General features: G+C 44.0%; 1 protein-coding gene across 2 annotated transcripts in view; it reads left to right on the forward strand.

The window, feature by feature from the left end:
* vps13d (vacuolar protein sorting 13 homolog D) overlaps positions 1-21,753 on the forward strand; it is a 62,648-nt gene that overhangs the window by 24,113 nt on the left and 16,782 nt on the right. For both annotated transcript variants that reach the window (XM_061058631.1, XM_061058632.1), the window contains exons 29-54: positions 720-835; positions 1,001-1,225; positions 1,313-1,614; positions 3,393-3,526; positions 4,523-4,678; positions 5,001-5,175; positions 5,568-5,642; positions 5,723-5,914; positions 6,580-6,669; positions 6,854-6,994; positions 7,152-7,277; positions 11,410-11,512; positions 12,807-12,959; positions 13,076-13,211; positions 13,459-13,506; positions 13,652-13,802; positions 13,887-14,103; positions 14,187-14,434; positions 14,518-14,709; positions 14,818-14,944; positions 16,097-16,239; positions 16,813-16,943; positions 17,067-17,242; positions 19,556-19,679; positions 20,698-20,933; positions 21,024-21,126. In XM_061058631.1, the coding sequence (XP_060914614.1) occupies positions 720-835; positions 1,001-1,225; positions 1,313-1,614; positions 3,393-3,526; positions 4,523-4,678; positions 5,001-5,175; positions 5,568-5,642; positions 5,723-5,914; positions 6,580-6,669; positions 6,854-6,994; positions 7,152-7,277; positions 11,410-11,512; positions 12,807-12,959; positions 13,076-13,211; positions 13,459-13,506; positions 13,652-13,802; positions 13,887-14,103; positions 14,187-14,434; positions 14,518-14,709; positions 14,818-14,944; positions 16,097-16,239; positions 16,813-16,943; positions 17,067-17,242; positions 19,556-19,679; positions 20,698-20,933; positions 21,024-21,126 (4,020 nt within the window). The remainder of the gene's footprint in view (positions 1-719; positions 836-1,000; positions 1,226-1,312; positions 1,615-3,392; positions 3,527-4,522; positions 4,679-5,000; positions 5,176-5,567; positions 5,643-5,722; positions 5,915-6,579; positions 6,670-6,853; positions 6,995-7,151; positions 7,278-11,409; positions 11,513-12,806; positions 12,960-13,075; positions 13,212-13,458; positions 13,507-13,651; positions 13,803-13,886; positions 14,104-14,186; positions 14,435-14,517; positions 14,710-14,817; positions 14,945-16,096; positions 16,240-16,812; positions 16,944-17,066; positions 17,243-19,555; positions 19,680-20,697; positions 20,934-21,023; positions 21,127-21,753) is intronic.

Consider the following 21,753-nt stretch of genomic DNA (forward strand, 5'->3'; position numbering starts at 1 on the left):
GTGACTAAAGTTAAAGGTAGAGTCTGCAGCTCCATCTGCTCCATTGTCCCTTATGGGCCTCCATACATGTGTGGTGGTGACTGTGTCTGCAGAGATCCTGTCCTCTGACTGGATTTTACTGTTCTGCTTTGTTCTGGTTGACCTGGGACGTTTCTGGGCATCACAGTGAGGTGAAATAAAGTGGAAATAAAGCTCGTTCTAAAACGAGGGTGAACCTTGTGTTGGCTTTTACCTGCAGAGGTGTTCTGCTTCCTGTTGGACAGGCAGGTGACAAACACCGGCGGTTAGCTTGTGCTAGCATGCGTTAGCTTGCAGTGTAGGAACAAGCAGTAAACATACACACTTCTGGGGGCGATGAGCCCAGGAGGAGGGGCCCAGTTTGAATGTTGTGTTTACAAGTTGCAATGAGAAATGCTGCTGACTCCACCGTTAACTTTGCTCTCTATGCAAAAGCTTTAAATATGAAATATGTAACCATTTAACAAATATATACAAAATGCCAGAAGGCTAAATAACCATGATTATTAATTATGTAACAGGTGGAAGAATTAACATGAGGTAGATAGTTTCCAATATTTACACTGAGATAATGTGCGTCGATTCATGACAGATGAAGAGGATGATAGTTACATTATGATCTGTGTCCATACAAATAAGGAGAAATACTCTTATTTGTAAATACGTTGTGGGACATGAACTGTCATGCTGTCTCTCCTCAGACGGTGTTGAGTGGTGACGTCTACACAAACTTATCCTTCCTGGTGGACATGATGGATGTCAGTCTGGAGCTCTTGGACAAACCCAAACTCTGTGAACAGAAACGATCATTAGCAAGGTGGACCTTTTTTCTTTCTTCTTACTGTGAAATAAAAACTATTTACGTTTCCAAATCTAATAAAATGCACCACCCAAGCTTGTCAGGCTGCAATATAATTGTGAAGGAACCGTGTTGAAGATTTAGACATTTCACTAATCATGCTTTATTATTCTCCTGCCAAAGATTTGACTTCATGAAATCCAAGCTGCTCTATGAGAGTTTCTCAAATGGATCCAATTCAGTCAACCTGGTGTCTCACTCCCTGCTGGCTTACGACACTCGGTTCACTGGAGTGAATAAAAGAACTAGGGGAGCTGATGGTGCAAGGCCCAATACCTTCGACTGCATCCTGCAGCCGTCTAAAACAGGAACGAACCGGGCGTCACTGCAGCTGGAACTGCATTATCGGTATGAGTGGAGACTCTGAAGCCCATGAAACTCATTTCCTTTAAAACGTTTTGTGTCTTATTTCAGTTGTGTTCCTCTTTGCTGCAGATCCACACGAGACTCCTCCTGCTTCACCGTGGTCCTCAACAACCTGAGGGTCTTCCTCATCTTCGACTGGCTCCAGCTGGTGCGAGACTTCCTGCGGGGTCCAGCGGAGAAGGCGTCAGAAGGAGGTGGGACGCGCCAGCGCTGGCCCAGTAACACCAGCACGGACTCGGCCTCCGGCACGACCGGCGCCACAACCAGCGGAGCCGTTATGCCAAAGACAGTGAAGAGTGGGGTGGTCACCAAGAGGTCCACAGTGCCAGTCACCCAGGATCGATACCTGGAGGTCAAAATCAACGTCACAGGTCAGAGAAGAACAATGCATCACTGAGGAGATAACAATAACCCCTGAACGTCTTTGACTGTTTTAAATACAATAAATTAAGAAAAAATTTCACATAGTGGAGTCAAAACCTTTCACATCTTAACTATTAGTCACATTACAATGATAATATAGGCAACTGTTTCTGCCTCTTGTTGGATCCCAAAATCCAACGCCAGAACAACAACCACACTGTACCACCTATTTAGTATTTCAAGGCTTGTGTTGGGTGGGGGTTGTTGCTGCTGTATAAATTCAATGATGAAATCGTGAAACAGACCGTGGATTATAACGCGGTTTAATCGGCCGAGGTCAGACAGTTGTAACAGAACACAATTTGTTAACGATTATGAACCGACAAAGTGCTGACAAAGTTTCTATGTTCACAGACTTGCTTATATTCTGCTAGAAGGTACATCCTACAAATTCTTGGCTATTTTGGTACATCTCTATAAGGCAAGAAATAAGACATCACCTTGACTCTTAAATGTCAGACATATATACATTTCATTCTTATCAAACCTTCACTTACAACAGACAGTTGGCTCTAAACCAAATATAACTCTGCTGCCATGAGATGCCTTACATAGATGTGGTTTCACCTTGAACCTGAGAGAAGAGTTACTCTTGGATGGTAGACAGATTTAAATGGTCCATACACAAAGTTACCAAAATGTATGAATTCATGAAAATTCGTACTAACAGCTTGGAACAGTCTTAAAGATAAAGATAAACTACAACAGCTCAAAACCAGTATAATTAGTAAAAATAGCAAAAAGTTTAAAAACAAACATATTTACATTAATTAAATAAAGCAAGAAATAGAATAGAGATAAAATAATACTATAAACAGTTTCACTTGTGGAAAGACAGAGGACAGTTCTAATTTAAAAAACACACAGTCTGTAGAATTACTGATTTATTATTACCGTTTTTCTTATTGCAACCTAGAAACCTGACAGAAAACCTTACTAACCACACGCTTCTGCAAGAGTTTAGAAATCCAGGTTGTATCTATTAAGTGAGTAAGTAGATAACACTTGAGATGAGATGAGATGAGATTCAACTTTATTGTCATTGCACATATACAAGTATAGAGTAATGTAACATCTCACCAGAAGTGCAATAAGCAGAAAGTGCAAGAATCAGTGCTATGTACAAGTAATTACAAAATTTACAGATGTAGACTAAAAAAAGTGAATTATTGGGTATATATGGATGGCTGGATTAATGGGATGCTATACTTGATTTATATAACACTTAAAACCCTCAGGTACTCACATAAAAGAGCAATCAAACAATTCATACAGAGAACATTTTTAAATCGCAACGTCAAGCAGGGCAAAGTTTAGATCAGGCAAATACAAGAAATGGTTTGGGAGTTAACATGAGGGCTCGTGTGCACAGGGGAGTTTTTAGTTTTAAGATTCTGCAGATCTGAGGCTTTGTGGGAGTTGATTCGATCACCATTTTTTTAAACAATTAGAGCCGGGGATGGAAAGCAGGCCGAGATTACTGTAGATGATCTGAGTGGACGAGGTTGGGGAATGTGGAATGAGGAGGTCAGAATGTAGCTAGCTGCGAGGTCATTTAGACATTTAGGAAACCACTCAAATAGACAATGAGCTAATTTGTCAAAGAGCATGTTAAATGTTTCATGAAGGAGTGATCGATGCCGTCACCCATAAGCATTAAACGCAAAGGACTGAGTCATGTTCTTATTTTGTTCTGCTGATGTTCTGTTCTGTGTTTGTCCTTCAGGAACGGAGTTTGTGGTCGTGGAGGACTCGTCCTGTCTGGATACAAACGCCATCATCCTAAAAGGCACCACCGTCCTCACATACAAACCCCGTCTGCTGGACAGACCCTTCTCCGGCAGCCTCGCAGGAATAGAGGTCAGCTCCTCCACTGTCCAACTATTTCAATCAATGAATCATTTGTGGGGTTTTTTTCATCGATACTTTGAGAGTCGTGTAAAAACTGAAGTCAGTTTCTCAGTGTGCACACCTGACAGAGAAGTCAAAGGCAACTTTAATGTCAGTATTTTACATACGTACTGGAAATACAGAAAAATCGTTTCTCTACAACCCACGACGCAAACTGTAAAAGTATAACAAATGGAAGATCAGATGTACAAAAGTACAAAGATAATGTGCATTCAAAAGAACAGCAACAACAACACGTGCATGGACAGATGCTTCTGTGTTGCTGATGAGTTGAGGACAGTATAAAATATAAAGTGACGCTAGGGTAAAGTGTCCGATGCTTATTTAGATTTTCCTGGTGAGGTGGGAAGGAGGGGGCAGAGAGACGGAGAGTGAGACAGCGAAAGAGAGAAAGACAGTGGTGCTCCATGATGGGCAGTGGAGGTTTAAAGTCCAGAGTTGTCAGGGTCAGGGGGGAGAGGTGGAGGTGGATGAAGCTGTTCATGAGTCTGGTGGAGCAGGCTCGGAGTCTCGGGTATCGTCTCCCAGATGGCAGGAGGTTAAAGAGTCTGTGTGACGGATGGCTGGGGACTGGGGTCAACACACAATGCTGGAGGCTTTGAGGGTGAGGCGGGTGTTATAAATGTCCGGGAATGAGGAAAGTGAGATGCTGATTCCTGCCGGGCTCTTGCCTTTTTCAGCTTGTGGAGGAAGTAGAGAAAAATCGGATTCTTTTCATGAAGTATGTCTGACAGCTGCTGCTGATCCGTTTTTGCTCGGGTACTTCTTGTACTTTTACTGCAATTAGAAAAACTATAACTGCTGTTAGTGCTACATCCACCTTCTCCCATCACTTATGACCCAAAGCATGTCAGAGACCAGCACCTAGTCATAACTTTGGTGAATTTGTTCAGACTGAATTTACCACTAAATGACTTTCCTACGATCTTGTCTCCCCCCCCCCAGGTGTTCTCATGTCGGCTGGGCAGTGAGCAGGAGACGGCGCTGTCCATCATCGATCCGGTCAATGTCCAGGTGGAGCTGTGTGGGAGTCCCACGTACCAAAGCAGCTCGGGTTTACTAGACGCCTTCAACGTGGAGGACATCCCACCGCTGCTGGAGGTCAGGAGTTAGCTCTCAAATATGACACAGGACATGAGACTGTGGACAAGGCTTTTCTTTGTTCAGCAGCTTTAGATTTCCAGTATGGCTCAAACTCAAACTTTCCTTTAACTATGCTTCCAATTTTTTTTATAAATGTAAAAGATAAAGTTATTTTCTCAGTCTTTACAAATCCAGAACAAGAGGACGTCTTATAGCACAGGATGATTAGTTCTAACTAGCTATAAAAAAAAAAGAAGGGTTAGGGGTTAGGGTAGGAAGTGAGTTTGACATGTAGACAGGCGGGATTCAATATTTCATTCTGCCTGTCATTTTCTAACAGATTCAGTTTCCTGCTCTGGACATCCGTCTGTCCTATAACGACATTCAGCTCTTCTTGGCCATCGCAAAGTCCATCCCGACTGCCAGCACTCCTCAGCCCCCCGCCGAGCCACAGGGGGCAGAGTCCTCTGCTCCACCCAAAGACAGCTTCAGGCAGAAGACGGAGGCCCTCATAGGTAAGAAAGGATTTGAAGTCTCTATCAATGGTAAATGCTCAGAATCTGTTCGATCCCAACTTGGAAGAAAGTTTACTTTTTGATATCACATTTTTTAAAATGATACAATTTACATTATTTAAAAGATTAATCGAATTGAGAACTACCAATTATTAAAAAAGACCTTCAGGGATATTTTTGACCAAGAGCGACTGTCCAACTTGCAAACATTCGTTTGAAACGTTGTCAAAATATTTCTGCAACATTGACAGTCTGCGGGCGTTTGCCTGCAATTTTTAGTACAAAACAAAAGAAATTACCCGACATCTTGTGCTTAGGACAGATATCCTTTGAACTATTCTGCTGTTGTGAAAAACTCTTAAAGTTTCTGAGGTTGTGTTTTGTATCTGCAGAGGGCCAGCTGACCCGATTACAAGACCTTGGTTTCAGGAAAGAGGACTGCAAGAGAGCCCTGATCCACTGTAAAGGTAGGTGTGACCTAAACTTCTGTGGTGATCCATTTATCCTGGTATTCCAAGTCTTGATAGTTATTGAATGTGACCCACAGGTCAGCTGGACCAGGCCGCCACGTGGCTCCTGGAGAACGCAGAGAACATGGCCAGATCCAGGGCGGACTCCAGCTCCAGCAGCCACTCTGCTCCTCTGTCCGGGGTCGAGGTGAAGGCCGAGAGCGTCTGCATCTGTTTAATCGACGACTGTCTGGATTGTGACATACCGCTGGCTGAGCTCACCTTCTCCAGTGAGTCCCGTTTATATCCGCAGCTTGAGGGGCCACATTTTGTGTCACCTCATTCTCAGGAAACATTGAAAACTAACATCCTCAGCTTCAATCATGAATTTACAACCTTACGGTCTGGACTTTTTGCATTATGAACTTTAGCTATAAAAAAAAAACTGGTCACTTCCTGTCAGTACCTCTGGTCACTTCCTGTCAGCACCTCTGGTCAATTCCTGTTAGCACCTCTGGTCACTTCCTGTCAGTACCTGTGCTCTGCCTCTGGTCACTTCCTGTTAGCACCTGTGCTCTGCCTCTGGTCACTTCCTGTCAGTACCTGTACTCTGCCTCTTGTCACTTCCTGTCAGTACCTCTGGTCACTTCCTGTCAGCACCTCTGTGTCCGATCAGACTTAAAGCTGTTTGTTTGCACTTCCTGACGTTGTTTCCTCCTCTCTTGCTTGTGTTGGTCTTACTCTCTGATGTTCGTAACTTTGCATATAAACATCTGATAAATGAATTGTAGAATGAGACGAGAGGAATCTTTTAATGGTTTCTAAATAGTTAATTGGTAACAACACTTCACAACTAATGGTGCTTCAAAATAAAGTGCAAACCACCACAACACAAAGTGGAACATGAATCCTCTTGTGTCTCTCGTATCCTGATGGTGTCTGTTTGTCATTTCAGGACTTTATGTGCTGCAGCGGATCGGTTCCACCCAGGAAGGAAACACCAGCTTCACTCTGTCTGGAGACTACTACAACAGAGAGCTGTCAGGTAACACCATCATCTTACAGCGGGGCATTTATCCTATGTATTAATCACTTTCCTTTTAGAGAACATCTCTCTGACCATGAGTGGGATAATCCATTTCTACAATAAGGGTCCAAAAAAGCCCCAAAAATTAATCTTAAAAAAAACAAAACAAGATGACTGACTTTCTACTTTGTGTGTTTGTCAGGCTGGGAGCCCTTCATCGAGCCCTGGTCCTGCTCCCTGTCTTGGCAGCAGCAGGCCGCCGGGCGTCTCCACCCTCCACGTCTGAAGATGGGGATTCGAGCCAAGCAGAGACTGGACATCAACATCACTTCTGTTTTATTGGGTGAGATTCTTTTGCACTACCATATCTGCACATAAATCATAATATATTTTAGCTGCACAGACGACTGAACAAAAGTTTTTGCTAATCACTAGTATTCAGTACCACTTTTTTGCCCTGAAAGCCAAAAGGTTAAAATGCCATTTTGCGGTCTTTCCAGAACAATACAACACCACCAAGAGTTCCTGGATAGCTGACTACTGTAAGGAGGAGGAGCAGTCCCCACAGTCTTCCCCCGCCCTGCCCTGGCTGGGCTCCTCAGTCGACCCCCCCAGCGTTGGTCAGAGTAAGTCGGACCTCAGGCAGTTACTCAGGTTTTATCTTAATACTCATAGACTTTGTTTGATTTTTTTTTGGAGGGACAAAGGTGCAAGTATTTGGTTAAACATTTCGGTATACGACAGGTCAAAGAACCCTCAAGGAAATGTTGTCAGAAATGAAGAAATAATCTATTCTTCCCGTATTTTTGTTTACAGACTGACCTACGTTTAGCTTTCAATTTTTCATTTTCAACGATGTTAAAAACACAGCATAACTCCGGTTAATTGATTTGTACGTTTTCATGTTCTGTGAGAAACTTGGTTGACGGGTTGCCATGGTTTCTGTGAGGGTTTAGCTGCCTTGCTTTAACCTTTCATGATGTTTAGTTTATTGCGATATTAGCTAACCAGGCTAAGTCATACATTAAACATTCGTCAATCAAATTATTATCAAAACCTGCATCTCATCAGCCAAGTTCCTGTGGTCCGTCTGTTCAACAGGAAGTGGATAAACTTGTGATATGTTCTAAATGAAACGGAGACGACTCGAAGTGAAGCATGACCTGCACTGTTTGTAAAAGTCTTGATTTGCAGAGACGTGCTGATTGCTGGAGAGTACAGAATGAGGATGATGAACCTCTCTTTAACCCTCTTGTGTGTTTCCTCTGCATGTGTCTCTGTTGTGTAGTAACTGTCCCTCTCTCTGCTGTCAGGTGCTCCTCTTGCTCACCTTAGAACTAGGAGCATTGCCAGCTTGACCTGCCTCGAGCAGCAGATTCACTCCAGAGGTACAGTTCAGAGTTTAGCCGCCCAGACAGTCTCCTGCAGCAGAACACGCCACACTGTTCCTCCTGCACATCAGGAGAAAACACTCGCTTTATGAACTAGAAGATCACTCAGAGATCACCGTCCTCATATTGGCCAGTAGTCAAGTCATTTATGATCAATCTGCAGACATACACATGTATTTGTTTCATATAAAACATGAGCAGGACAGGCTGTAATCACAAGCAGTTAAAGATAGATACATACTTTATAGATTCTGAGGGAAATTCAGAGAGAGGCAACTCAGAATTTCCGACTTCAGAGATCAAATTGAACGCACCAAAAGTTTAAGAACTTGAAGCCCTTCTTCCTACTTAAAACATGTGACCCCAATGACCCACAGATGACTCTGCTAACTACTCCCATATGACCATCCTTGATAATGATCCCCAGAGGCTTCATTTTTTTTTTAGCTCCATCGACCAGTTAGTTTAGAACCGAAGAAGGTGAAACATCGTCAACATCTTCAGCTAAGTCCAGTTTGGATCACGCTTCAAATTCACCATGACCTGGTTAACTGAGAACCCACACAGACACTATGAAGCTTTGATTTCCCATTTAGTTTGCACTTGAAGGAGGATGTGCACATGGTTGACAGATACACAATCCAACAAACAGCTACAGTAAACAATATTTCCCTGATCTACAGGTGGTCATGATTGACAGATTCCTTAAAGGCTTTATATGCGATTTTTTGATCCAGCAGGTGTCACCCTTGATAACCAGCATTGTTGTGTTAGCATGCTAATGCTAGCGATCTTTATTATGCTCATATCTTCACACTGCATGTAAATTTACCTGAAATGAGCGCGATCTAGAAACACAGTTAAGCAGTGAGTACAGTATGTTATTCTTCTTTTCTCTAGTCCCTCAATTAAACAACTTTTATACTCGAGGGGAGGAGTCAGCCGGCCGTCCTGGCAATGTAAACAAACTGAAGATAGGACTCTGAAAACTCTGAAAACATCACAGACAGTGGGACTCGGGTGTTACACCCATTGTAGACAGTCATGACTCACAGAGTTATTTTCAGAGGTGAAAAATCACAGATTTAGCCTTTAACACGAAAAACTCCACAGGGTCACTTAGAAACCAACAAATCAACACAAAGATCAAATGTCATGTATTTAGCTTCTTTTACAAATAGCTTTGAAGTCTATTCTAACAAAACCAGGTTTGGGGTTCTTCTCCGACCCCTCGCTGATCTTGACCTCCTCAGAGATCAAACAGATCGAAAGAGGAATCCTTAATTGTAATTACACGATTTACAACAGGATTCAAAAATGTGTCCCCAGTAGGTGCTTGACCATCAGGCGTCACAAGATGATTATGAAACCATGAATCCAAGACATATTGTTTATTGCTCATTTTTACGCGTCAGGACTCGGGAGTTCTGTCTGGTGCCGGCTGTGGTTCAATTAAATCTGCTTCACAACTCAAAGATGACAGTAGTGTCGCTGGCTTTAGTCGTGCTGATGACAGTATAATAACTAACACATACATGCCCGGCCCGTCTGTCTTCTCCTTCTGTTTGAACTGTTACAGTGCGACTTTTTCCACTGCATGACCACTGGCTGTGAATCCATTGTGAACGTTTGTGCTTGCCACACTGTCCGTCTTGTGTAGGATGTATAAGAGGAGCGTACAATAATACACTTGCATGTTTTCCATCAGTCATTTCTCTGCAGTTTCTTTGTGTCCAGAAGTTTTTGTACCACGTCGGGTGTGTTCATGAATATGAAAGAATTTTTACACAAACGTGGACGCCCTCTGCACATCACTGTCAGACCAAATATCTTAGTGCAGGTGATGCCAGGAAACATCATCCTGACAGCAAATCAGAAGATTGAGCGCACACAAGACGGCTGATTTACTTCTTCTTTTTATTACTTGCATGGCTTTCAAGTTTGTGATGAAGCAAAAGGCGTTAAATCTTGTGTGCGGTGAATCTTCTGAAAAAATAATTTTAGTTTTGACTTGCAAACTTGCAAAAGTTGCAACTGCTGGACACAGAGGTGGAAATGTTGCCCTGGCTGTCCGTCTGCTAGATGCCACAGAGCTGTTGATGCATTTATTCAAACCTGCGCCTGCTTTTAAAGTGTTTTTTGTTGTTCAATAAGTTTTATTTAATTTTTGCGGTACATGAGCGTACTATCATTTTCAAACCCCTGCAAACAATACGATTATTGTTTGATGGTAAGTATGGAGCAGGATCTGATCAGCACATTCCACTTAAGTTGTCCTCAAAGACGATCTAAATAATGCTGTTTACGTTTATGTTTCACTCCTTTAAAGGTCACATATCCTCCTCCTCTTCTTCAGTTTAAATAAGTCTAAGAGCTCTTCAAAACATGTGTGTGAAGTTTCTTGTTCTAAATCCACTCTGATCCTGTATTTGATCATGCCTATAAACCCCTCTATTTCAGCCCTGCTCAGAACAGACTGTTTCTGTGTCTGTACCTTTAAATATGTAAATGAGCTGTGTCTGACCACGCCCCTTCTCTGGAAGGGCTTGGGTGTACTCGGTGCTTTCTCGCTCCATGTCCTATTGTTTACGGTGAGAAGGCAGACTCAGAGGGTAGAACAAACACCTAGCTGTGGGAGTGTCACCCACCTGGGGGAGGGGCTACTGCCCTTTGTGATGTCATGAAGGGAAAATCTCCAAACAGCCTGTTTGAGCACACATTTTCTGAAAAGTGGAGCAGGGGAAAGACGGAGAGGATGGACTTTTCTCATCATTGGGGGGTTTGTAGACGGACTAGAGACACATATTAGTGTTAGAGGAACATGGGGAAGAGGATTCTGCAGAATATGTGACCTTTAAAGTTTACAGCTGATTTCACATATGGAGCTTTATGTTCATGTGTAGAATAACTTTAACCATTTGTAAACAAGTTGCCTTTTTAAAGGGAAACTCCAATAACATCTACAAAGATGGGGACACATTTTAAAGAGTGGATCATTCTGTTTAGTTCTTAAGTTTGTTTCAAGCCCCAGAAACACTTCATGATGAACCCAAAACATTCAGTTACAGCCCGTGTTCATAGCTACGTATTCAGCCGAGGTAACTCATCAGGGATTTTTTTTCTCTTTGATTCGTTGTTGATCTTTTTGTTTTTGTAAATTTGGTGGAGTCCCCCTTTAAAGGAAATCATCTCAAGGCCCCGGTTGCCTTGGCTGCTTTTCCAGTCTCACGGACTGAGAAGAAAGCAAGTGCATGACTTTAAGAATTCAACATTAGCTGCTAAAGCTAGATCTGAATCATGTAAAATCAAGCGCCCTCATCTTTTACCTGATTTGTTTTTTGTTTTTTCCATTTCTGTTCCCAATCAGATGTAAAACTGTCCAAGAGGAGGCAGCCGTTTGTGCCGTACGCGCTCCGCAACCACACAGGATGTACCATGTGGTTTGCCACTTTGACCACGACACCCACAAGGTAGGTGTGACCATGAAGAATAACAATAATCAACTGTATTCATTTAAAACTTATCAAAGCGGGGTTACAAAGTGGAAGACCTTGATTAGAAAAGTCAAGACTTAATAGTTCGGTGATTATACAACAAGAGAGCCCAAGAGGATAGAAATGGCGTTGTCGGTAGCCTAGTGGTTAGTGCGTGCGCCGCCGTGTACGGTGGCAGTATACTGTGGCCTCTAAGCGGGTGACCCGGGTTCAAATCCAACACAAAGAGGAACTCTCGGGGAACCGCCTTCGATGCTGACACTTATAGAAATGTGTTTTTAAAAAGAGATAAAGATCAGCGTACTGATACGTGAGGGAACGCCACGTTTACCAGAATCCAGACTAAAGGTGGATCGACATCATTCAGGTAGACATGTTGGAAACTTATTAAAATAACGGTTTATTTTGTTTGATTTCAGCATGACATCATCAAAAGTCAGATAATGTTTCATATTTAAAAAAATAAAATAAAAACAGAAGCCTGATGAGTTTTCAAACAAAGAATATGTTCATGGGGCGCAGATGGCCTAGTGGTTAGGTCATGTCCCATGTCTCCAAGCAGGCGGCCAACATGTCATTCCTCCCTCTCTACTGATTTCCTCTTTTATCCACTGTCCTATCAAATAAAGGCCAAACAACCAAAAATAAACCTTAAAAGAATATTATGCAGATAAAGTGCAGTTTGAAAATGTACTCTTATGTCATAATGCCTCTGACTACTTTAAACCAAGTTTGATGCAGAAACTGTTTTTTGTCTGCACCCATGTTGCTGGGAGAGTACCTCCTCTGAAGCAGGAGCTAAAAAGGTTCCTCTAAACTGGGTTCTAGGAACTAAATGAGTTCTTAGTTCCTGCGGTGCAGAGTGAATAATAAAGGCGGGAGGTTTCCAACAGTTCCTATAACTATGAAAAAGTTTCTGCTGTTTGAGAACACCTAGTGTCACCTTTTTTTTTAGCTTTGCATTTTATTTCCTGCATGTTTCAGCGATTTGGATCAACCCTAAGAAACAAGAACATTAACATGAGAATGATTAAAAGTCTGTATGCTGAACACCTGATGCAGGTTAAGATCACAAAATAACTACTGCAAAGATTAAATTATTACATCTACCTGTTCTAGTTCTAAAATCCAACAGATAATCTGCGAGAGTTAATATTCTTAAAATAAATTGTTTTTGAAGAATAATTGATTTTTCATTATGAACATGTGAAGAGAGTTTATTTTTCTCCCTCCTGATCTCCACCTCAAACTGTTCACGTTTTCTCCACAGGGTGGCGCTGTCTCACAGCAGCAGTGCCGACTCCATCTCAGAGGTTCACGGTACAGGAACTGATGACACACACAATGTGAGTCAGTGGAGGGAGGTGCTGCCCGGGGAGGAGATCCCCTTTGAGTTTGAAGCACGTGAGAAGCTCAGACACAGGTACAACTCTGTTCACAGAGGAGCGATTTAAAAACAGCTGTTTTCTTTACACACGTGCATATTGTCGATTAGACGTGTTTATCATTCATCTCTTGCTGCCTCCTCTTCCTCTGCAGACACACCCATGAGCTGAAGCTGCACCAGCTGCTGGTCCGGGTCTGTGGATGGGAGCAAGTCAAACCCGTGTCTGTGGACAAAGTGGGCGTTTTCTTCCGCTATGCAAACGCAGACAGAAACAGCTCCTCCAACACTGTGAGTCACACACTCTTCAGACGTTTTCACATCAAATCTCCTGAGAAATTCAGGAGTATTTCAGGCGGTCTGCCCCTGAAATCCTCCTGATCTGGTTGTTCACACATGCACCTTACAGCAGGAGACTATCCCTGACAGACAGGAGGGAGTTTGGACAAAGCAACAGCGTCCGCTTTAGACATTTTGAGGTTTTTCAAAGAATTGTGTCTTAGTGTCTTAATGTTTTTTTCCTTAAATTTTCCAACAGGTCGGCAGTCCTATAAGCAGAACCAACATCATCCACCCACATGTTTACGTAAGTCCTAAACGCTCATCTGTGCCTATAAAATAGAGACTCTGCTTCTTTTAAAGACTTAAACTACAGGAAATCTGTTTGCTTTAAAGTCTAAATATGAATTTATGGACTTGACGTTTTGTGTTGAATCTGTTCGTCCCATCAGTTTTCGGCCCTCCCTCCGGTCAGAGTCGTCTTCTCCATCACGATGGAGGGCAGCGCCAGGAAAGTCATCACGGTCCGCTCCGCCCTCATGGTGAAGAACCGGCTGGATGTTCCTATGGAGGTCCGACTGGACAGCCCCTCTGCTCCTGACAGTAAGACTGGTTTTTCCACTGCTTTGAATTGATATTTAGATTTTGTGATTCAGATTTAAGATGACTGTGTTCCTGTGTCGACAGAACCGGTGGTGCTGCCCCCCATCCTGCCGAGCCAGGCCTTGGCGGTCCCCCTCCACCTCACGTCCTGGCGGCTGCAGGCTCGGCCCAAAGGCCTCGGTCTGTTCTTCTGTAAGGTTCCCATCCACTGGACCAGCGTGGAGCGACCCGGGGAGACCAGCAGCAGTAAGAGGGAGTGTCAGTCTGCAGACTTTGATGACAACCACAAGCGTAACTTCAGGTAGATTCTGCCGGGTCAGCTGTTATACTCTTAGTTCTTGTCTTTTTTAAAAACCTGGAAGTAATCACCTCTGGTCTTTGCAGGTTTTGTGTGGTCATCAAAAAGGAGAACTACCCAGACCAGCAGCCCGCTAAGAGGGTTTCTGGCAGTGCAAAGCAGATCTACAGACAGCCGGGCCACACCATCTACCTGCTGCCCACCATGGTGGTCGCCAACCTGCTGCCCTGCGACCTCAACTTCTACATCAAAGGGACGTCCATCAAAGGCTCGCTGAAGCCGGGGAAGGAGGCGGTGCTTCATGCTGCAGACACCTCGCAGAACATGGAGCTAGGTCAGGACTCACTCAACGTCTCGTCAGCCGGTCATTCCCTAAACTTTTGTGTTTGTTCTGAATCCGTGATGCGTTTCCTTCAGGAGTCCTGCTGGAGAGTTTCCCGGTGTGCAAAGAGCTGCTGATCCCCCCCGGGACGCAGAACTACGTGGTCCGCATGAGGCTGTACGACACCAACAAACATCTGCTCTGTCTCACCATCCGCATCATCCTGAGGGCTCAGGGAGCGCTGAAGATCCTCATTTCTGCCCCCTACTGGCTGATCAACAAAACTGGTAAGGCTTTTTTTTTTTCTTTTTTTTTTGCATCTTTGTGGAAACAAACAAATCAATTCAAACTGTTCTCTCTGCAATCGTTCTCTTAACGCCACGTTCCTCCGTCAGGTCTGCCGTTAATCTTCCGTCAGGACAACGGTAAAGCCGACGCAGCCGGACAGTTTGAGGAGCACGAGTTGGCCCGCAGTCTCAGTCCATTACTGTTCTGCTACACGGACAAGGAGCAGCCTGCTATGTGAGTGTCTGACCACTCTGTTCTGCTTTTCACTCTCAAAGACTTTTCTCTCTTCTCTACAGATGGAGGTTTCCCACCATGGAGAAATCATTAAATTAGTTTAAAAAAAAAATCCTTTAGTGGATGAGAAAAATCTTGGCCCTTTGCTTTGTGTCATTTAGGAATTAATCATCAAATATCTATAAATGGTGGCTATTTCATCAGGATATTTCTCTGAACAGTCTGCTTTTATCGTACCCCGCTGCCTCAGTGAACAGCTTTAATAAAGATTTTAAATCCTGTTTTATAATTTGATTATCCATCTAATCCATCCATTATCTATACCTATTTTCCCGTTTGGGGTCGTGGGGGGTTTGGAGCCAATCCCAGCTGTCATGGAGCGAGAGGCGGGGTCTACACCCTGGACTGTTCACCAGTCAATCACAGGGCTGACATGTAGAGACGGACATTCACACCTACCGACAATTTAGAGTCAGCAGTTAACTTAACGAGCATGTCTTTGGACTGTGGGAGGAAGCCGGAGGACCCGGAGAGAACCCACACATGCACGGGGAGAACATGCAGACTCCACACAGAGAGAGGCTCCTGTCTCACTAACCACTGCACCACCATGCAGCCCCATCGATTATCAACATGCGTTCATCTATTATATTTCCTGCAGAGTGATACGTCTCTCTGCAGCTGAGGTTTTAGGATGAAAGAAGGAGAGGGAGAGAGAGCGCACATAAACGTATGGACAGTGTGGAAGTGAAACAAAAATTTGTAAGGATACTTCCAGGCAAAAGGAGCAAGTTTTAAGAAACAGTCTTTGCTTATCATAGAGTAAGTCAGTGCTTTATCAATCTCACTGGAGACAGCTTAGTGTTTGTGTCGCTGTGGGCATGCAATGAAACTTGCCAGGTGTGTGTGTGAGAATCTGAGATCAGCAGAGACTCAGATATATTTGAGATAACCAACCAGAGGTCGGTGAGAGGTCGGTTAGAGGTCACCAATCACAACCCAACAGGCTGGATATCATCTGATCACCAGCCGGTCGATCGCAGCACATCTAGTTAAATATAGATCTGTTCATGGACTGATAGGCTGGGGATGGTCATGGAAAAGTTTTCAGGTCTTTCATTACATTTGTCTCTCCATCCATCTTAACCCCAGGTGTACGATGCGGATCGGGAAAGGGATCCACCCGGACGGAGTCCCCGGCTGGTGTCAGGGCTTCTCGCTGGACGGAGGGAGTGGAGTCCGAGCGGTGAAGGTCATCATGCATGGGAACAGGCCTGGACTCATCTACAACATAGGTGAGCTGGTCCATTCAGAGACTCGTTTAATGTCTGATACCCAGGAATTAAATCAGAGCTCCTCTGCCCTTTGAAAACGCAGGACTGGAATCTGGGACAATCATTTCACTGAGTTGGCGTTGGCTGTTGAAAGCCTGAAAAATTCCTCTCTAGTAATTTTGAGAGTGAGCTCAGGCTCGTTTTTCAGGAAGTTGAAGGTCATTTTTCTTGCACACAGTCTCTCATTAAGCTGGAGTTATAGAAGAAGAGAAAGAGCTGAGTTGCAGAAGTGTATTAGACTGAATTAAAGGCCCCCTTTTGATAATTTGAAGTACTCGGCGTTGATTCATTCAGGCCAAATGAATAGAAATCTGTCACACTTTCAATTAAATATTTTGCCTTTGATCGAGACTCGGCCATTTCTGATTATGAGGAACGTCTGCCTCTTCAGCTGGTGCTCACAATCACTCTGCACCACAAATATGCACCCAAGATGTTCTGCCTTCATGTAACAAAAGATCTTTTCATGTTTTTTCCTCCTCCACTTCTCGAGTAATAAAGTCACATCATTATTCCCTCTCTGATTGAAAACAGGCATCAGCGTGCGGAAAGGAAAAGGACGCTACAGAGACACTCACATTGTGACGTTCGCCCCGCGCTACCTGCTCGACAACCGCTCCACACATAAACTGGCCTTCGCTCAGAGGGAGTTCGCGAGAGGAAAGGTGAGAAATGAACCCTCAGGTTTACTCCCATGTGGCGTTTGGATGGTAGAGGGGTTGGAATGCATTTAAAACGCTAAGTTTCATGGCTGTCTGCATCCAAGCTGTGAACTTCTTTTTCCCCAGGGTACCGCTAACCCCGAAGGTTACATCTCCACCCTGCCGGGCTCCAGCGTCGTCTTCCACTGGCCTCGCAATGACTACGACCAGCTGCTGTGTGTGCGCCTCATGGATACAAAAAACTGCACCTGGTCGGGAGGCTTCGAGGTCAACAAACCAAAGTCCTTTCACGTCAACATGAGGTAAGCTGAATGGACACGTACAGCGTACAGCACGTGCAAACTGTGGCTCAAACAGAACCTGATTTAAAGGGATACTTCACGCATTTGCATTGAGCTTTGTATCATTAAAAACCTGGTAGTATTTTTTAATTGTCGTGCATCCCACCCTCATTTTTCCCTGAGATGGGAAATCTTTGTATTTCTGAGTCTGAAAAGGAGCTTCCAGTGACGCAAAATTACGATTTTTGCGTCACTGGCGGTTGCGGTTAGCGGGGTGAAACTACAATGCTAGTTCCTCATATTTTCGACCACTGAAGCTACAGACCAATCACAGATCAGTGGGTGGGAACTCACTCCCAGAAACGGGGAGCCGGGGCCGGCTCGAGCTGGGAAATCTCGGAATCAGTTGAGGAAATGGACGTATATGTAGTCTGTAAATATAGGACCTTAGTGGGAGTGGCCTGCGGTGCTGTGCATTCTGGGATTTTGTGTCTTTTATCCAAGAGCCTTTTCTCGGAAAGAAAACACCAACTTCAAAATTTATTTCACATTTCTACTACATACAGTACAGACCAAAAGTTTGGACACACCTTCACATTCAAAGAGTTTTCTTTATTTTCACGACTATGAAAATTGTAGATTCACACTGAAGGCATCAAAACTATGAATTAACACATGTGGAATTATATACTTAACCAAAAAGTGTGAAACAACTGAAAATATGTCTTATATTCTAGGTTCTTCAAAGTAGCCACCTTTTGCTTTGATTACTGCTTTGCACACTCTTGGCATTCTCTTGATGAGCTTCAAGAGGTAGTCACCTGAAATGGTCTTCCAACAGTCTTGAAGGAGTTCCCAGAGATGCTTAGCACTTGTTGGCCCTTTTGCCTTCACTCTGCGGTCCAGCTCACCCCAAACCATCTCGATTGGGTTCAGGTCCGGTGACTGTGGAGGCCAGGTCATCTGGCGCAGCACCCCATCACTCTCCTTCTTGGTCAAATAGCCCTTACACAGCCTGGAGGTGTGTTTGGGGTCATTGTCCTGTTGAAAAATAAATGATGGTCCAACTAAACGCAAACCGGATGGAATAGCATGCCGCTGCAAGATGCTGTGGTAGCCATGCTGGTTCAGTATGCCTTCAATTTTGAATAAATCCCCAACAGTGTCACCAGCAAAGCACCCCCAAACCATCACACCTCCTCCTCCATGCTTCACGGTGGGAACCAGGCATGTAGAGTCCATCCGTTCACCTTTTCTGCGTCGCACAAAGACACGGTGGTTGGAACCAAAGATCTCAAATTTGGACTCATCAGACCAAAGCACAGATTTCCACTGGTCTAATGTCCATTCCTTGTGTTCTTTAGCCCAAACAAGTCTCTTCTGCTTGTTGCCTGTCCTTAGCAGTGGTTTCCTAGCAGCTATTCTACCATGAAGGCCTGATTCACACAGTCTCCTCTTAACAGTTGTTCTAGAGATGTGTCTGCTGCTAGAACTCTGTGTGGCATTGACCTGGTCTCTAATCTGAGCTGCTGTTAACCTGCGATTTCTGAGGCTGGTGACTCGGATGAACTTATCCTCCGCAGCAGAGGTGACTCTTGGTCTTCCTTTCCTGGGGCGGTCCTCATGTGAGCCAGTTTCTTTGTAGCGTTTGATGGTTTTTGCGACTGCACTTGGGGACACTTTCAAAGTTTCCCCAATTTTTCGGACTGACTGACCTTCATTTCTTAAAGTAATGATGGCCACTCGTTTTTCTTTACTTAGCTGCTTTTTTCTTGCCATAATACAAATTCTAACAGTCTATTCAGTGGGACTATCAGCTGTGTATCCACCTGACTTCTGCACAACACAACTGATGGTCCCAACCCCATTTATAAGGCAAGAAATCCCACTTATTGAACCTGACAGGGCACACCTGTGAAGTGAAAACCATTTCAGGTGACTACCTCTTGAAGCTCATCAAGAGAATGCAGAGTGTGTGCAAAGCAGTAATCAGAGCAAAAGGTGGCTACTTTGAAGAAACTAGAATATAAGGCATATTTTCAGTTGTTTTACACTTTTTTGTTAAGTATATATTTCCACATGTGTTAATTCATAGTTTTGATGCCTTCAGTGTGAATCTACAATGTCAATAGTCATGAAAAGAAAGGACACTCATTGAATGAGAAGGTGTGTCCAAACTTTTGGTCTGTACTGTATGTGACCCAATGTCAATACAGATTCATGTTTCAACGGGTGAAGTATCCCTTTAAGTACAAGAAATCCTATATATTCACCCCAACTGATGTGAATAAACGAGGCCTCTGATTGGTTCTAAGTGGATCTTTGTTTTATCAGGGACACGTTGGGGAACTGCTTCTTCCTGCGGACTGAGATCACCCTGAAGGGAGCCACGTACCAGATCTCCTTCACCGACACCGACCAGCTGCCTCCACCCTTTCGCATCGACAACATCTCTGAGGTAAGACACCGTTAACACGCCTCCTGTAGCATGACCTTCTACTAAACGCCCTGACACACACCTCCAGATCGTCGGCCGTCCTAGTTGGACCGTCGGTGAGTGATCGTCAACCTAGTTTTTTCAGTGTGTCCGGCTCCGTTGCTACCCGTCTGCCTTTTTTTTTTTTCCACCGTCGGCGTCTGTCGTCGCAGGTGCTGAGAGGAATCACTCTGATTGGCTGTTCATCTAAGCGAATCAGTGCACGAGAAGAAAAACGGAAGTGACCAAAGCAAGTAAACGACTACAGTCAAGAGGCAACTTTTTATCAGATTTGAAGTACCGATATTACGTGTGGTGAGCGACAGCGGTGGGAAAATGTTCTTCTCGTATCAAAACAACGGTTTATATATCCTCATTCTTCTCCGTCCTCGTCCTCTTCTGGTTTCCCCCTTTTTGGAATGACGATTACAGACTACCGCCGCCTGCTGGCATGGAGACTTATTTGCTCTCAGGCGTTGTGGTTGGCCGTCGGCTGTAGTCTTTGCGGTGTGTTCAAGTGCAACTATTTTGGTGAAGACAAAGGCGACTTGAGGCGACGCCACAGTCGGCCTTCATCGCCTCGAATTCTTTACCGTCTGCTTGGTGTGTCAGAGCCTTAAAGCAGGGACACACTTACTTGAAAAAAGTAATCACCTGCTGGACCACTCATCGTTTTGTAATCGGGCCGTTATGGAAGATAAGAATGGTGTTGAATCAGATGTGATTAATTAAACGTTTGTGTCAGGAAGTTACCAAAAGATGTCAGGATCAGAGAAACCCTGTCACTGCTGTCAGAAAGGATGAGACATGCTCTGAGTTTAAAGCTTCCTGAAGCTCTCTGCAGGCGATTCAGTGTTCATTAATTTTATTTTGTAGCTGCAGCCCCTTTGTTGTCTCCGCTTGAAACACTGCGTCTACATTTAGAGCTGTTTCCATTCTGTCACTCAGAGTTCACACTGAATCAGAGTTCATTCAGTCCATTGTTTTTGAATCCCTGCAGGTTCCTATCCAGGTGTGGCAGCACGGCGTGGCTGACATACGGCTGCACACCGAGGTGAAGGCGGGCGCGGTGCTGGACTACGCCTGTGACGAGCCCACGCTGCCCCCCTACCTCACCCTGACTGTGAAGGGAGCCGGATCCTCGGAGGTCACAGCCGACATGAACTTCTTCAGAGAGTACAACAAGCTCTACTACGAGAACTTCATCTACATCGCTGCCACGCACACGTTCTCACAGTACGACCAATGTTTAACATTTACTATTTTTCAATCAATAATATAAAAGTTTAGGTGATGAAGGTAACCAGCATCTTTCTGTCTATGCAGGAGTGTGGAGAGGAGACCTGTTGGGAAGAAGCGACCGGTGAGCTCTGCTGAGCTGGTTCTAGATGTCGACACCAAGACTCAAAGGGTCATCCTGAAGAAGAAGGTACTGATTTAAAAGATAGATTACCGTAATCACAAGTCAGTTTAAACTTTTCCTCTAAAAGCAGACTGTGAATTCTAGATTCTGGTACCTAATAATGAACCACATACTTTGTAGTGAGTGTGGGGAAGATGGCAAACAAGTGGAAAAGTATGAGGGCAACTGGAGTCAAAAAAAAAAAAGATTCTTTATTTCCTTACTTTGTTTTTATGACTCTGACACCTGAAACAAATATCAGGACGTTTTCCTCTGATTTTCTGCTCAAATCAAAAGAAGGAGTCGGAAACAGGCACGAGGGCAGCACTTGATGGTACTGCCTTGTTAGGTTATTTAAACTTCAGCAGCCTGGAAGATCCATGATGAGTCTTCAAACTATTGGACCACAGTTTCTCAAACTTGTCCATTTGTTTGTGCCATTTTTCCAGTTTGAGCCAGATTCAGTGTTTGATCGATAATTGTAATTAGCTGTAGCACATAAATTACCTTAAATTAGCATTTCCAGTAGCTAACATAAAGCTAACAAAACTAAATGGATAAACGCAATCTGAAGATTTAAAATTCATAGTTTGAGGGATTAAAAAAAAAATTTGTAATGAAAACTCAGGAGTCTTGAAATGTGACCCGAATACT

The sequence above is a fragment of the Labrus mixtus genome, chromosome 15, assembly GCF_963584025.1.
Source record: "Labrus mixtus chromosome 15, fLabMix1.1, whole genome shotgun sequence".
NCBI classification, from domain to species: Eukaryota; Metazoa; Chordata; class Actinopteri; order Labriformes; family Labridae; genus Labrus; species Labrus mixtus.